General features: G+C 43.8%; 1 protein-coding gene across 1 annotated transcript; it reads right to left on the bottom strand.

Annotated features, from left to right (window-relative positions):
- Positions 1-362: 362 nt before the first annotated feature.
- On the bottom strand, positions 363-13937 carry SAP30L (SAP30 like). The gene is made up of 4 exons (XM_088475672.1): positions 13567-13937; positions 5107-5229; positions 4192-4290; positions 363-3290 (listed from the first exon to the last, which is right to left on the bottom strand). Exons 1-4 carry the CDS (start codon positions 13756-13758, stop codon positions 3159-3161), a joined length of 546 nt encoding a protein of 181 aa, XP_088331798.1. The 5' UTR covers positions 13759-13937; the 3' UTR covers positions 363-3158.
- Between the last annotated feature and the right edge of the window lie 254 nt (positions 13938-14191).

The raw sequence follows: 14191 nt of genomic DNA on the forward strand, positions 1-14191 counted from the left end.
AGACCGATCACTCGCAGGGTCTAAAGTGGAGGTGAGCAGCCGGAGGAGCTACAGGCTGGAGCCACTAGTTGACAGGTTATTACTACAGTAATTAATGTCTATAAAGAAATTCAGATGTTTTCTATGCATAATACAGGAACTTACTGTACACAATCGTGGATTATAGTTTGGTATATTATCACCAAGTGTGCCAAGAACCTGGAAAAAGCTTATTTGGCAGTATTGGTCCGAACATAGAAACCACTATGGATGAGGAATACTGGCTATGTAGTGTTAGGATAACCTGTCATATTATATAACACAGCATCAAACCACCTTCTATTGTAACTGAGGAGCAATAATTGCAAACACGGAAACGCTAAAGCGCTGATCAAGCAACTTTAATTAAAACATACTATATTTTTTAATACAATAAATATTTAAAAAAAAGGAGTGTAAAAATGGTTTTAAAATATAAATGGTAAATTGAAAAGGACAGTGAATATGTATAAAAGGGATTTTCATAGTTAGTATGAGCAAACACAGCTTTTACCCCACAATGGCGAAATGAAGCTGAACAGATCTTACATGTCCGATCACTCGGAGGGTGTAAGTGGAGGTGAGCAGCCAGTGGAGCTACAGGCTGGAGCCAGTAGTTTACAGGTTATTACTATAGTAATTAACGTCTATAAAGAAATTCAGATGTTTTCTATGCACAATACAGGAACTTACTGTACACAATCGTGGATTATAGTTTGGTAGTTTATTTCAACTAACCGTTACACTGATGGTTTTGTTGCAGCACGGATTAAATGGCCAGTAAAAATCTGCAGTGTAGAAAGCGTACTTTACCTGGAAGGTCTCATACATAGATAGGTCTTTCATAGGTGGCGATAATCCATTACATGTGAAAGACATCTACGTATGAGAAAATGACCGTTTGATTCATAAGGGAAGTATATCATTTATTATATCCCTATGGTTGCGTGACACAAGCGCATCTGAGTTTTGAATACCTGTTATTATAGGCATTTTGTGAGGTTTTTAAGGGTAGAACCAGATTTCTGATCACTTAATTGCTGCTAATTGAGTGTCTAGGTACCAGAGGCCACTACAGAGATTATATTTTATACTCTCTATATATTGTCCTTCATACAGCACAGCCAAAACACTTAGCACTTTTACTGAAGCTTAAACCAAATCATTCCTAGTCCTGCTGTATAACCAGAAAGACATGTCTGACTTGGAGACACGGAGCTATATGCTAGAGCTTTAGATGTAATCGGTTTCCAAACGGTGTAAAGTGCCTTGTATCCGCAAAATAGCCTTCTAAACTTAGACTGGGAATTATGTTTTGTGATCATTCTCAAAAGCTATATCAAATAATTGGTGTTGACCACTTCGGCCTAAGCTTCCCCACCTTGGCTATGGGCACCCTAACCAAGTTGTAGCAGGTCACTAGTTATGTTATAGTCTCTACCCACCGAGTGTAAGAGTCCATGGGGCAGGGCATACCAAAACCATCCTATCAGGTGGGACATTCTCTACCACATTCTCATTCCCCCCTCTGTCCACAAGCTGAAGATTAGGTGATTATAGGGAGCCCAGGTGGCGAGGGAGATTTACAATTAGCCAGCACTATTAATTGAAAATTGCAGTTCAGTAATAGAAGCAACTAATACATTATGAAGACTTAAAGAATAAATATTGAGGGATTTTAACACAGTGTGCAGTTAGCGGAGATCAAAGATTGGCTTTGTTACTCTTAACTCAAATCACACACTTGGCAGGGTATGTCCTTACAATAAACCAGCTCTTCCATCGTTTACTACTGGTATCACCTTTAGTTATTTCTAAACAAGTGTCCACTTCTGTTCCAGTGCTGCTTAGCCTAGAGCAGAGATAAACAGGCTGAATCTCTTCATTTCAGCATGCTGGGGACATGTCATATACAAATGTAAACCGTTTTTCTGTGCCGTTTTAAAGAAATTCATTTTGGAGCAATGCTTGCTGCACCGACAGGTTTTTATTTTTCCAGATAAGCGAGTTATAATAAGGGGGCACTCCAGCTAAACCTATTTGCACAATATCCTCCTCCTCCTCCCCAGTCAGGAGAGTAGCTGGAGATATTGTTGAAACCCTGCACTGTAGCAGACAATTCAGAATCATGCAAAGAGCAGGAGCCCAATGCTCTAAGCAGGGGACAGGAGTGGGTTTATGGTGGTAGAAATAAAAGTCAGACAAATTTCATGCATACTGCTAAAATAGTGTCAGATGGAGACAAGCGGCTCAACCTGTGCTTAAAAACATTATATATAAAAAAAACTAAACATCCCAGATGGACATGGCACATACTATAAGACTAAGAGCTAGTGAATATGTCCATAGACACGAGACATGTGAAGGTGCTGTTTTTAGACCAAGTGGCAATCACCGTGCTCGCCATAATAATAAAAATCTGATATAATCATAGAACAGGCACGACGACTGCCTGTGGATCAGATCTCTGGTAATATACGAAAGGTTCAAAAAACATGTAGTAAAAATATGTGGGGGCGTTGGGGCTCAGCTGCCATTGTAAGTAAAACCGCCACTTATTGCTGGGATATACACCTGCTGATAGGGAGTGTGGGAAATCTGCTGGCAATGCATTTCTCCCATTGTCTTTGACAACTACCCACCTTTGTTGTACAATGGTGGGTGGTTTTGGGAGAGTTGCCCTTTACCGCGTGCTTTCAAGGACATGATTAAAAGCACAATTCCCAATACATTGTGCCACTCGGCTCTTCCACATTAAGATGGGTTACTTCTGCATTTAAGGGAGAAGACCAGAGTGAGTTCCCTGCAAAGAGCTTTGTTACAATGTATTTGTGAGAGACAACTGTACACTATCTAGAAGAGCTAATCCTGCTCCAGTAAGCCTGAAGTCCTCTAGTATGAATGGCATATGCCCTGGGAGCGGGTGCCCACCAACCCAACTCTTTCCAGTCTCATGCAAAAGCGCAGTGCATGGTCATCACTGTCTATAGTGTAAGAAAACCAGCCTCTCCTTGGTGCCAGGAGAAACCATATGGCACAGAGTCAGCGGCTTAAGCTGTCACCGCATTCACGATGCTTATGTACAAAAATAAGTCCGTTGTTTTATAACAGCTGCCTGTCAAGTCCCATAGTCTCCGAGGCTACCCATCCAGCTGCTTGCTGCTTTCAGATTTCTGGTCCAGCCGGCTCCGGTTGCTTTTCACCATGTAGATAAAATAGGCCAATGTCTCCTTCTCATTTACTGGAATGTTCCGAAAGTGCCGGGATACAGTCTGTTGAAGGGGGCAGAGGAAAGATTGAGGTTGAACAATGCGTCAAAATAATACATTTGTTCTTCAAAGAGCATAATCTTAAAAAAAAAAACAGCTTACATATCTAACTTCAATGAAGATCCAGTTGTGTCCCTTTCTCCCAGTAATCCCCCCACCCTCCATTTTCAGCTTGGGACTTTTAAGTGCAGAAATCAGGTATTTTTTTTTTATGTATTTGCATTAAAAACCGGTTTAGATTGTAAGCTCTTGTAATGGTGCGTACACACGGTACGATAAGAAAGATATGAACGATGATGATATCGATCATATCGTTATCGTTCATATTGTGCATTTTTCAGTGCCTCCAACCCACCAATGACCTGCGATGCGCAGGCACGTATGGACGATAAAGATATCATCCATCGACCATGCATGCAGGCCACCCTGGTCGATATCGACCATGTTACTATAGGGACCGGCGATCGCAATCGTTGGTGGGCAGGCGGTGTGCTGGATGATCGATGTCGATCATCCAGCGATATAGTTATCGCTGACGGTCGTCCCAAGTGAATGCACCGTAAGTCAATCCTCACTCCCACTACCTTTAGGTTATGAGCCTCTATATACAATGTATATTATTACAGCAGTCAGTGGCAAGTAGGATGTTTCATATAGAGAACACACAACACTGATCCAATGTCAAGTGATAATCCAGCCTGGACAGCAGAACTTAGCACAGGGTTAATGAGCTGCGGCTCATAATTCATTATTCACCTGTGAATATTTCAGGCTCTCCCCTGGTCATCACGGCTACTGCAATGATGGCAGCTGTATTTAAATTGAGTTTCAATGTCAAGCTGTGGTGTGATATTAGAGGGTTTTACAACAGCAAGTAATGGTCGGTCAGTGCTGGGAAGCATACCTCTGCAAGCTGTGCCTTGTTAAGTCCAGGGCGAGTCTGGAGCTTGTAATGTCTTTTGTACCTCCGGAGAGTGTTCACTTGCAGCTGAAACAGGTCAACCTGCAGAAAAGACGAGATGCTCTGTTACTAAAAACAACTAAACAATTGGCTGAAAGTGATCAAAGTGACTCATCTACACTTCTCACAACAGGAACAGACCTATTCCCATTCACTTCAATGGTCCATTATTGCAAACAGATCCCAGCGTGTACACTACTGTACATGTAGTAAACCCAGTTGTAACAGATCTTGTGAATGGCTTGTAGTTATTTTAGTTTTTGTTTAAACTTCAGTTTTAAAAGGGAGAGCCATGGCGCCAATGTAGACAGTTTACATGGACAGCTTGAATTAGGCAGAGGCCTGTTTAACAGAGATAAAACAAAAAAAAAAGTTTTGCCTAAAACAGTTTTGATTTACTCTTGTAGAACATCCCCCACATTGGAAGAACTGATGTTCTTATTGGAATGTTGTCTTCCTGTTACTTTGCTAAAAACAACAGGCATCACCAATAGTTTTCTAATGAGCTACTAAAGCTGTCCATATACGCTGTGATCCGAATCACCAATCGGGACCCAATTCCCTACATGAGCCCCAAACAATTAGCCATCAATGTTTGATCAGGACCAATCAAATGCCAGAGAGTAAACGATTGCAATCATATTCCCAGTACAGCAACAAAGTAGGTGCTGAAGCTAAGCTGCTTAGTGCTCAGGTGGTGGCACCAGATCTCAGACTACCACAGGCTCACCAGGACTAAGGCTAAGCTGTAGGCCTTCATACAGATAGTGATGATTAAACTGACATTTGTTTTCTCTAGCCTGTATTTAAAAGCTCAAAATGCGGTTTAGAACGTGATCCATAAATAGGAATTCTCACCTCTGGGACGTCTGTTTCGTGTTCTGGAGAGTCTCCTCCATCATCGCTGGTTTTTCGTTTTCTCTTGTTCCGGACGCTTTGAATGAAATTTTTGTGGAAGTCACAGATGTAAAGATGTCGAACCTGAGGAACCCAAAAACAGTCAAAAGAAAATAAAGTATTTGTAAATTTGAACAATGCAGTCTTGCAATTTAGGTTTAGTAATTTTGGGCTTAATCTTAAATCAAAAGACTGAATCCGAGTACCGAGTGAAAAGAGGTGACCATTTTTATGGTAGCAGGCAGGAGAGTCCTGATAGAGATCTCTGCACTACAGGTCTGCCCTTTGCTGGACAAAGTTTTTATTTCATTACTGCAGCGACAGCACAGATTTCCTTGTCAAACGCTCATGGACCACTTTGAACACTGTGCCTGATTCAGAGCCGGACGCTCTTTAAGCGCGCTCACTCTGAATAAGGGCGTCCCTCTTTTTTTTTTTTTTTTAAAGCCAGCCTCCTGGCTGCTCGCATAGCTGTGGGTGACCACCCACAGCTTTAGCAAGCGGCCAGGTCCTCTAATAGAGTCGGAAGCTCACCACTGACATCACTCGTGATGTCAGTGGGGCTGCCCCCAAACGGCAGGAGTTCCTTCTGAAGCTCCTCCGTTTGGCCAGCCACCACCCCCTGCCCGCCTCCAAAACGGGGCAAGCTGTCAATCACAATCGACAGCTGCCCCGCTTTGGTGAGAGACCCGTAGCGGTGGAGCACCCGTCGCTGGCCGGGTCTCGCTCATGCGCAGTGGGTGACCATGGACCCGCTTGCGAGCAATGTGCGCTCGCGAGCCTGAATCAGGCCCACTGTTTGCTGCAATGGATGTTTGATAAACCACATGAAATGTCCCTGGTACATTCTTACTGCCTGTCTTCCTAAAAGTGGCAGCTCAGATTTAAAATGCCACCTAACCAGTGGGCTAGATAGTGTGTTCATTCTAGCACCCTGCACCTGTCACAACCCATGCAGTTCCTCTTTCCTGCCTGGGGTGTTGATCTCTGCTCTGGTGCTTCTAGCACACGCAGCAGATGCAACAAGCCTCTGATGTACAGACCACATTGTGCTAGAAGCAACAGAGCAGAGAGACACACCCCAGAGGAACTGCATCATAACAGGTGCAGGATGCTGGAATGAACACTACAAAGTAGTAAGAAATATTGTATACTTCAAGAAACATAAGGGTAGAGAACAGAGGGGAAGATGCAGCAGACACAGTGTTGCAAAACTGCTAAGGGTTAAATTAAACTAGAGATTCATCAGCTAAACTAACATATAGGGTGAGGGGGGTATTCAATCCTCTGCAATTCTCAGCCGCGCACATCATGGTAATATACGATGCGAGAACAAGCAGGCAATGATCCATTAAACATACTAGTATGCTATGAGTAAATTAAAATACAAAGCAAAACATATTTTGCTATACACTTCGGGATTGGCGTAAACCTCACAGCGCCAATCCCTGACAAGTACTAAGGCTCATACGACATTGCTGAAAAAATGACTGTTAAATATGTTGTACCTTGTCCTAACATTTACCAGAGATGTCACAGTGTGTTCTCAGCCTAAGGGTATTATGTCTGTACTCCATTGTATTTTATGAAGCATTTAGGCTTCTGAACAATGCAGGCAATGTTAAGATACAGACAAAGCGAACATCAGAATGTGTGTCGATCCTACTCACTTACATCAGTTTTTGGAATTACAGCAGTTATGTGCTTGTATCAGGCTGCAGGCAAACAAGTTGAAAAGTATACTATTCACCAAGTTCTAAAGGTGGAACTTCATAGCAATACGTATAGTTATATTCTGTACAGCATTGTTGCTGAACTAGGCAATGAAAGATCTGATAGCACTTTCAGGAGACACAACAAAAATCACGAAGGGGGAAAACGCTATATTCTGGCTGAGCATTATGGGAGATAAAAGTTTAACCATCACTGCTGCGCATAAGAATAGCGGTAGTGGATAGATCCCATTCAGTATTTGTACCTTGACATCATCAGTTAATGTCCAATGTCATTCCCTACTATACATATATGTACATATGGACATAGAGGGGGAATACAGCCATGGCCAAAAGTTTTGAGAATGACAATTATTGGTTTTCACAAAGTTTGCTGCTTCAGTGTTTTTAGACCTTTTTGTCAGATGTTACTATGGTATACTGAAGTAAAATTACAAGCATTTCATAACTGTCAAAGGCTTTTATTGACAATTACATAAGGTTTATGCAAAGAGTCAATATTTGCAGTGTTGACCCTTCTTTTTCAAGACCTCTGCAATTCGCCCTGGCATGCTGTCAATCAACTTCTGGGCCACATACTGACTGATGGATGCCCATTCTTGCCTAATCAATGCTTGGAGTTTCTCAGAACTTGTGGGTTTTTGTTTGTCTATCCGCCTCTTGAGGATTGACCACAAGATCTCAATGGGATTAAGTTATGGGGAGTTTCCTGGTCATGGACCCAAAATTTCGATGTTTTGTTCCCCGAGCCACTTAGTTATCACTTTTGCCTTATGGCAAGGTGCTCCATCACGCTGGAAAAGGCATTGTTCGTCACCAAACTGTTCATGGATGGTTGGGAGAAGTTGCTCTTGGAGGATGTTTTGGTACCCTTCTTTATTCATGGCTGTGTTCTTAAGCAAAATTGTGAGTGAGCCCAATCCCTTGGCTGAGAAGCAACCCCACACATGAATGGTCTCAGGATGCTTTACTATTGGCATGACGCAGGACTGATGGTAGCGCTCACCTTTCCTTCTACGGACAAGCGTTTTTCCAGATACCCCCCAAAAAATGAAAGGGGATTCAGAGAAAATAACTTTACCCCATTCCTCAGCAGTCCAATCCCTGTACCTTTTGAAGAAAATCAGTCTGTCCCTGATGTTTTTCCTGGAGAGAAGTGGCTTCTTTGCTGCACTTCTTGACATCAGGCCATCCTCCAAAAGTCTTCGTCCTTTGCCACAAAAGTAACATTATACCATAGTAACGTCTGACAAAAAAGGTCTAAAAACACTGAATACTTGTGTCATTCTCAAATTTTTTGCCCATGGCAGTATAAACCTGTGGCGAGTGAAGCAAGCCCGCGAGAGGACAAGTTTCTTCTTTTGGTGACCTTTATGGGCATGGAATCGCACTTCTGCCCTCACTCACGTCACTTCCAGGTACATCTACGGAAGGGGATCTATACACTACCATAAGATAGCACCTATTGAAGTGGCATCATTCAGAAAAACCCTTTAATAATGAATACAAGGATCTCACAATTGAAAATGGAGGCAAACCAATAATGTGATTAGTTATAGTGGTGCAGTATCTTCTAAATGTATCCAAGCAATACTATACGACTCGCTAGCGACGGGCAACACTTTGCCATTGAGTGGAACATCTTCTATATAAAACACTTTCTCCACAAAGACCAATCATTGAAACGGACCATAAAATTCCATCCTAATAGTTAATTTCCAATAGCTAAGAGCTTTTAAAAATCATATGGTGACTTTCCAGTGGTCTTCATCGGAGATCAAGGAATCTATAAGTAGTGGGATGAAGTGGTATTTCTCTAAAAGTTATATACAAGCAGACTGATGAGGAGATGGACAGGTATGTCCCAAAGGTACTATGGTGAAAGATTTCCTCCACAGACCACATTCAGACAGGATGATGTGGGTGACCAAGATCACTAAAGATACAGAAGGGGAGAATATTTTTCCTGAAAAACATAGAAGGCTGCATCTCTGGAACAAATACTAAGGGGCCCAGTTATTAACCCCATTTCTACGGGATTAAAGTGTTAGCAAAGCCTGACTATAAGAGATCTTGTCTTTATGCAAATTAACACTGCAGACCATACCCCTATGTTTTCTGTCACAATTTATCAACTCCAAAAAGTTTACTTTTCCAGCGCTTGAGCCCTATTACCAACAACATCCTCAGACGGCATTAGCTATTGTAGCCTATTGGCTACAGTACTGCTGGAGAGGGAACTTCCGATTCCTCTCCCAGTAGTTGCGGGCATCTCGGAACAGGGGCCTGTGTATGGCTGGTACAGCCTATTTCCGGGAATGCTGTCCAAGCAAGCAGGCATTGTGGGATCCAGGGATGTGTGCAGTCTCTCCTGGGTTAAGCCCTGCTCACTCATGCTTGTGGACTAAATCGGAGCCAGATACACAATCATGGGTAACAGGAAGTATAACAGTGGACTCGGCACACATCCTTGGTTCCCACCAATTACATTTGCGGATGATATTGCTATTACTGGTAAATTTAGGAATAATGACTAGACTAAATCTGAGGTTTCTAGATTCCAAAAATGGAGCTAGGACAGTCATTTCATTTTGAATGTGAAAAAAACTAAGAAATTATAATCGATTTTAGGAAATTAATCAAGCCGGTATATTGCCAGTTAGACCTGAATGGACAGAATGTGGATTCTTTTACATTTTTAGGTATTAATATTACAAAGAATTGCTTATACTCAAGTTGTAGCTAAATAAGCCCAGCAGCGGTTGTTGTTTTTTATTTTTTTTTATTTTAAGGAAAATGCCACAGTAATGTGTAGGGAAATCTTAGTGAATATATATTCCTATATTACTGAAAGGGCTATAACTTATGGAATTGTTGTGTGGTTTAGTTGAACGTAAGGGACGGTACACACTTGCACAATATCGGCCCGATTTGGCCAAATCGGAACGACAAAACTGGGCATATGGTACCGTATGCATGCCCAACTGATAGCTGCCGTGGGTCGCATGCGATATTGTGTGATTGGTTGTGCTGCAAGGCCAATCACACAATATTGCATGCAGTGCAATGCATATTAATGAAGGATGGAACGAAACATTGTTCATTAAATCTTCTTAATGTGTACTGTCCAATCTTGCATGGTCCAAGGGCGAAGGTAAATTGCTCCGACCATTGGCAAGATTGCCGGTCGTACAAGTTTGTACCCGCCCTAAGTCTCTTGAGAGGGTTGTTAAGTCAGCGGGTAAAGTGATGGCTTACACTTACCTAGTATTCAGGAGGTATATGAAAAAAGGCTTTGTAATAAAGTACAAAGTATATTAGCAGACTTATATAGTGTTCACTCTAGCTCCGGCGGCAGGCAGGGTGCCGGAGCTAGAGAGGGCAACTTTGTGCGCGCGGGCGAAAAGGAGGCGTGGCCATAAAAGGGGACGTGTCTATAAGAAACGTCCCCTTTTTCTTCATACTTGGGGGAGTGCCCGGCACTTACGGACATGCCGGGCAGCCCCCAAGCGCTGCAAACAGGGAGAATAGATGCCGGGCGCATGCGCCCGGCGTCTATTCTCCGGCGGTGACCGGGTCACCGCACATTTCTCCACCCGCGGGACACTGCGTCCCGCGGGTGAAGACTGCACCCGCAGCCTGTGAGGGCAGGGTGCTTTTTGCCCTCCTTCTGGAGGGCAGGGTGCCGCACCCTGCTAAAACAGCCTAGCGGGAACGCTAGACTTATCAATTGGAGATAGATAATGCAATATGAATGGTTATTTATAAGCGAAAACCATGATCAATAGTAAATAGGTCCCTTAAGATCAATGCTATGATCACAGGCATTCCTATAGATTGTGCACCAAATACTTTTCAGATACTGGACACAAGACCCATGCAGCAAGACATGGCCACTGGGGAATATTATATGGAGATTCTATTGGCTAAAACAGTATGAACACAGACATGAAGAGCTGCATACAGTAAGCTAAACAAGATATGTAGCGCTGAAAATTAGAGATTGTTAAGAACAAAACTGCAGCAACTAGGACAGTGGTTGTAAATCAAGCACGGAGAAAACAATATCGAATTTAAACAGAGCTCCTTGTGATGCCAGAACATTAACCATGCAGTAAGTGTGACCTTGTATGAGCCTGAGGACCTAGACTGGAGGGACCGAAATCACTTACTAATGTTCTGTGCAAACATGGTATAAACCCAGGGCAAGTTTCTGATCACATACGTGTCGTAGATTTCTTCTTAAAATTCTGAAAGCCCTAGTCCAATGTCACAGGATTATGAAGTAAATGATTACCAATACTACAATAAGGGGAAGAGACTCACAGGCTTCACTATGCCCTGAGCAGTTCAGGACAGCACGGCATGAGCAGAGGACAAGCTGACAGTACAAAGCAGAGAAGTGTACTTCTATCCAGCGTCAGAGTACAGAGAAAAATTGCAGTATGGCAAAGTACAGGATACGTATAGGGCAGTAATGTGTAGTATAATGGGCGTCCTTCTGTCTATCCACAGTGTAAGTATAAGACAGTAAAGCAATATGGGACATTGTTGCTCTAGTCTATGTAGAGTGTAAGGCACGTATAGTATAGAATATGGAGGCCATAACGGCTCTGGTTTGTTTACAGCAAAGGGCAGTACAGTATATTATAGGGGGCCAGCATAGGTCTGCATACAGTATAGGAGTATAGGTCAGTACAGTGTGGTATAATAGGGGAAATAGTAGATCTGGTCTATGTACACTGTACAGTATGGATCGGTATAGTATAATTTGGGACAGAGGTTCTGGTCTGCAAATAGTAGAGTAGTACATGGGACATAGTGGCTGTGACCCTTGTACACTACAGAAATATATAGTGCATTAAATAGTATAAGGGGACAGCAGCTCTGGAATGTGTACAGAATAGGGCAGTGCAGTACAGTGTAGTATATTATATAGAACATAGGGGCTCTATACAGTATAAGGTAGTATATGGACGATATTATAGCACATAGAGACTTGTCTGTGTACAGTCTAAAGGGTATGCAGTCTGGATGCCGACGGTCTAAATGCCGACCGTCGGCATCCCGACTGTCCTATCCCGGCAAGATCTAATACAGAGGTTCCCAAAGTCCGCCATTACAGTCTACGATTTAGGAATATCCATGCTTGAGCACAGGTGACTTAGTACCTCAATCCATTTGATTTAACCATCTGGACTCAAGCTTGGATATCCCTAAAACGTGGACTGTAATGGCGGACTTTGGGAACATCTGGTCTAATGACAGGCATCGAAATCCCGACGCCTGTCATTTTACCTACACTGGGAGCCCGGCATCCCGATCGAAGGTAAGCTGGGCGCCAACAGCCGCGGTTAGGGGATTCCAGGGGGAACTTAGGGTTAGGCACCCCCCAGGAGGATTAGGCTAGGGGAAGGGGAGGTTAGGCACCCCTGAGGGGGAGCGTATGGATAGGCACTTAGAGGGGGGTTAGGCATTTGGGAGGGAGGTTCGGATGGGGGGGGGGGGGGGGGTTAGGTTAGTTTATACTTCCCTTTAGTGCAGTCGAGATCTTCACTGGTGCCGGTCTTCCGGCGTCGGGATTTGAACCGCTGGACATGCACCCGGCGGTAAATCATACCGATCCGATCTAAGGTCAGTAAAGGCAGTATAAGGGGGACATAGCAGATCTGTACTGTTTGCATAGGGAAGTACAGTACAGAAGTATAGGATAGTGCACTATAAGGTAGTATAGGGCACTACAGTGCAGTATAAAAGGTGCCCACACACATACCGACTTTTCATCCAATTTGGCCGATTTCGACGAATCGTGACGACAGATCATGTAAAAAATGTCCAAATCGTAAGTTTCTACACTTGATCACGATACCGATGTGCGTCCCCGCTCGTCGTACATCGCATCTTCAGATCTGCCGTACTGTAGGGCAGATTAGCCAATCTGGGATACAATGCACTGGCTGCACGATAGATCTTAAGTCAGATTGGACATTTTTAACTCCAAATCGTGACCACGACTGCCTGGGGAGAGTTCAGGGGAAATCGTGTACAATCGGCTGATAGGGAGCAAGTCGGTATGTGTGTGGGCACCTTTAGGGAGACATAGCAGATATGTTCTGTTTGCATAGGGAAGTACAGTACAAAAGTATAGGGTAGTACAACATACAGCAATATAAGGTAGTATAGGGCAGTACAGTGCAGTATAAGGGGGACATAGCAGATATGTTCTGTTTGCATAGGGAAGTATAGTACAAAAGTATAGGGTAGTACAATATAAGGTCACATACTGCAGTACAGTACAGTATAGTATAAGAGGGTGTTAGGGATCTGGTCTGTGTACAGAATAGAACAGTATCGTGGAGTCGTATAGGGTAGTACAGTATAAAGGAAAAAGAGGATATTGCAGATCTGGTCTGTGCACACTATAAAGCATAGTACCGTATAGGAGATCTGGTCTGTGCACATTATAATGCATAGTACCGTATAGGAGATCTGGTCTGTGCACATTATAATGCATAGTACCGTATAAGAGATCTGGTCTGTGCACGCTATAAAGCATAGTACCGTATAGGAGATCTGGTCTGTGCACATTATACAGCATAGTACCGTATAGGAGATCTGGTCTATGTCACTATAAATAGTACCGTATCAGGTATTATAGGGCAGTACAGTATAGGGAGGACACACTCACACTCTTGTCGATGTCCAGTTTGAGCTTCTTCTGGGAGATACTCTTCTGCACCCGCTTGCTGAATGACGCGTTCCCGGCCGGCCGGGCGCAGCGCTCTCCCCCGTCTATCAGGCAACACGTCTGTCCGAAGAAGGGAGCGGCTGGGGCCGGAGGCCCATCCCTGCTGTCCTCCTCGGTACTGAAGCCGTTCATTTCCCCCGCCTGTGTATCAGGCCCAGCCGCCGGACATGCCGGGCCTTCCCCGGTTACACACTGCAGCAACCGGGCCGCCAGCTCCCTGACAACGGAAGTCCCTCCCTTTCCCCACCGCCTGGCGCGACTGAGATATCGGGGGCGGAGCTTCCTAGGGATGCAGGAACCCAGTATTGGCAGTGACGCCTGTCAGTTGGGACGACTCTGCACACGCCTCTCCTACTGCTAACCAATCCCAGTGATGTTATTGTGCCAGACGCTGAGTCCCCGCCCCCTCCTCCCTCTATTGTGCCGTGCTGCTTGCTGCTCCTGACCTGTCCCGCTGTTAGGGAACTAGAAGTCCCAGCAAAGGCTGACACTGACAGAACTTTATATTTACCCTGTCAAATGAACTTCTCCATAAAGACAGATGAGGTAGCTCTACTGGATATAA

The sequence above is a fragment of the Taudactylus pleione genome, unplaced genomic scaffold (assembly GCF_031769625.1).
Source record: "Taudactylus pleione unplaced genomic scaffold, aTauple2 ptg000176l, whole genome shotgun sequence".
In the NCBI taxonomy this organism is placed as follows: domain Eukaryota; kingdom Metazoa; phylum Chordata; class Amphibia; order Anura; family Myobatrachidae; genus Taudactylus; species Taudactylus pleione.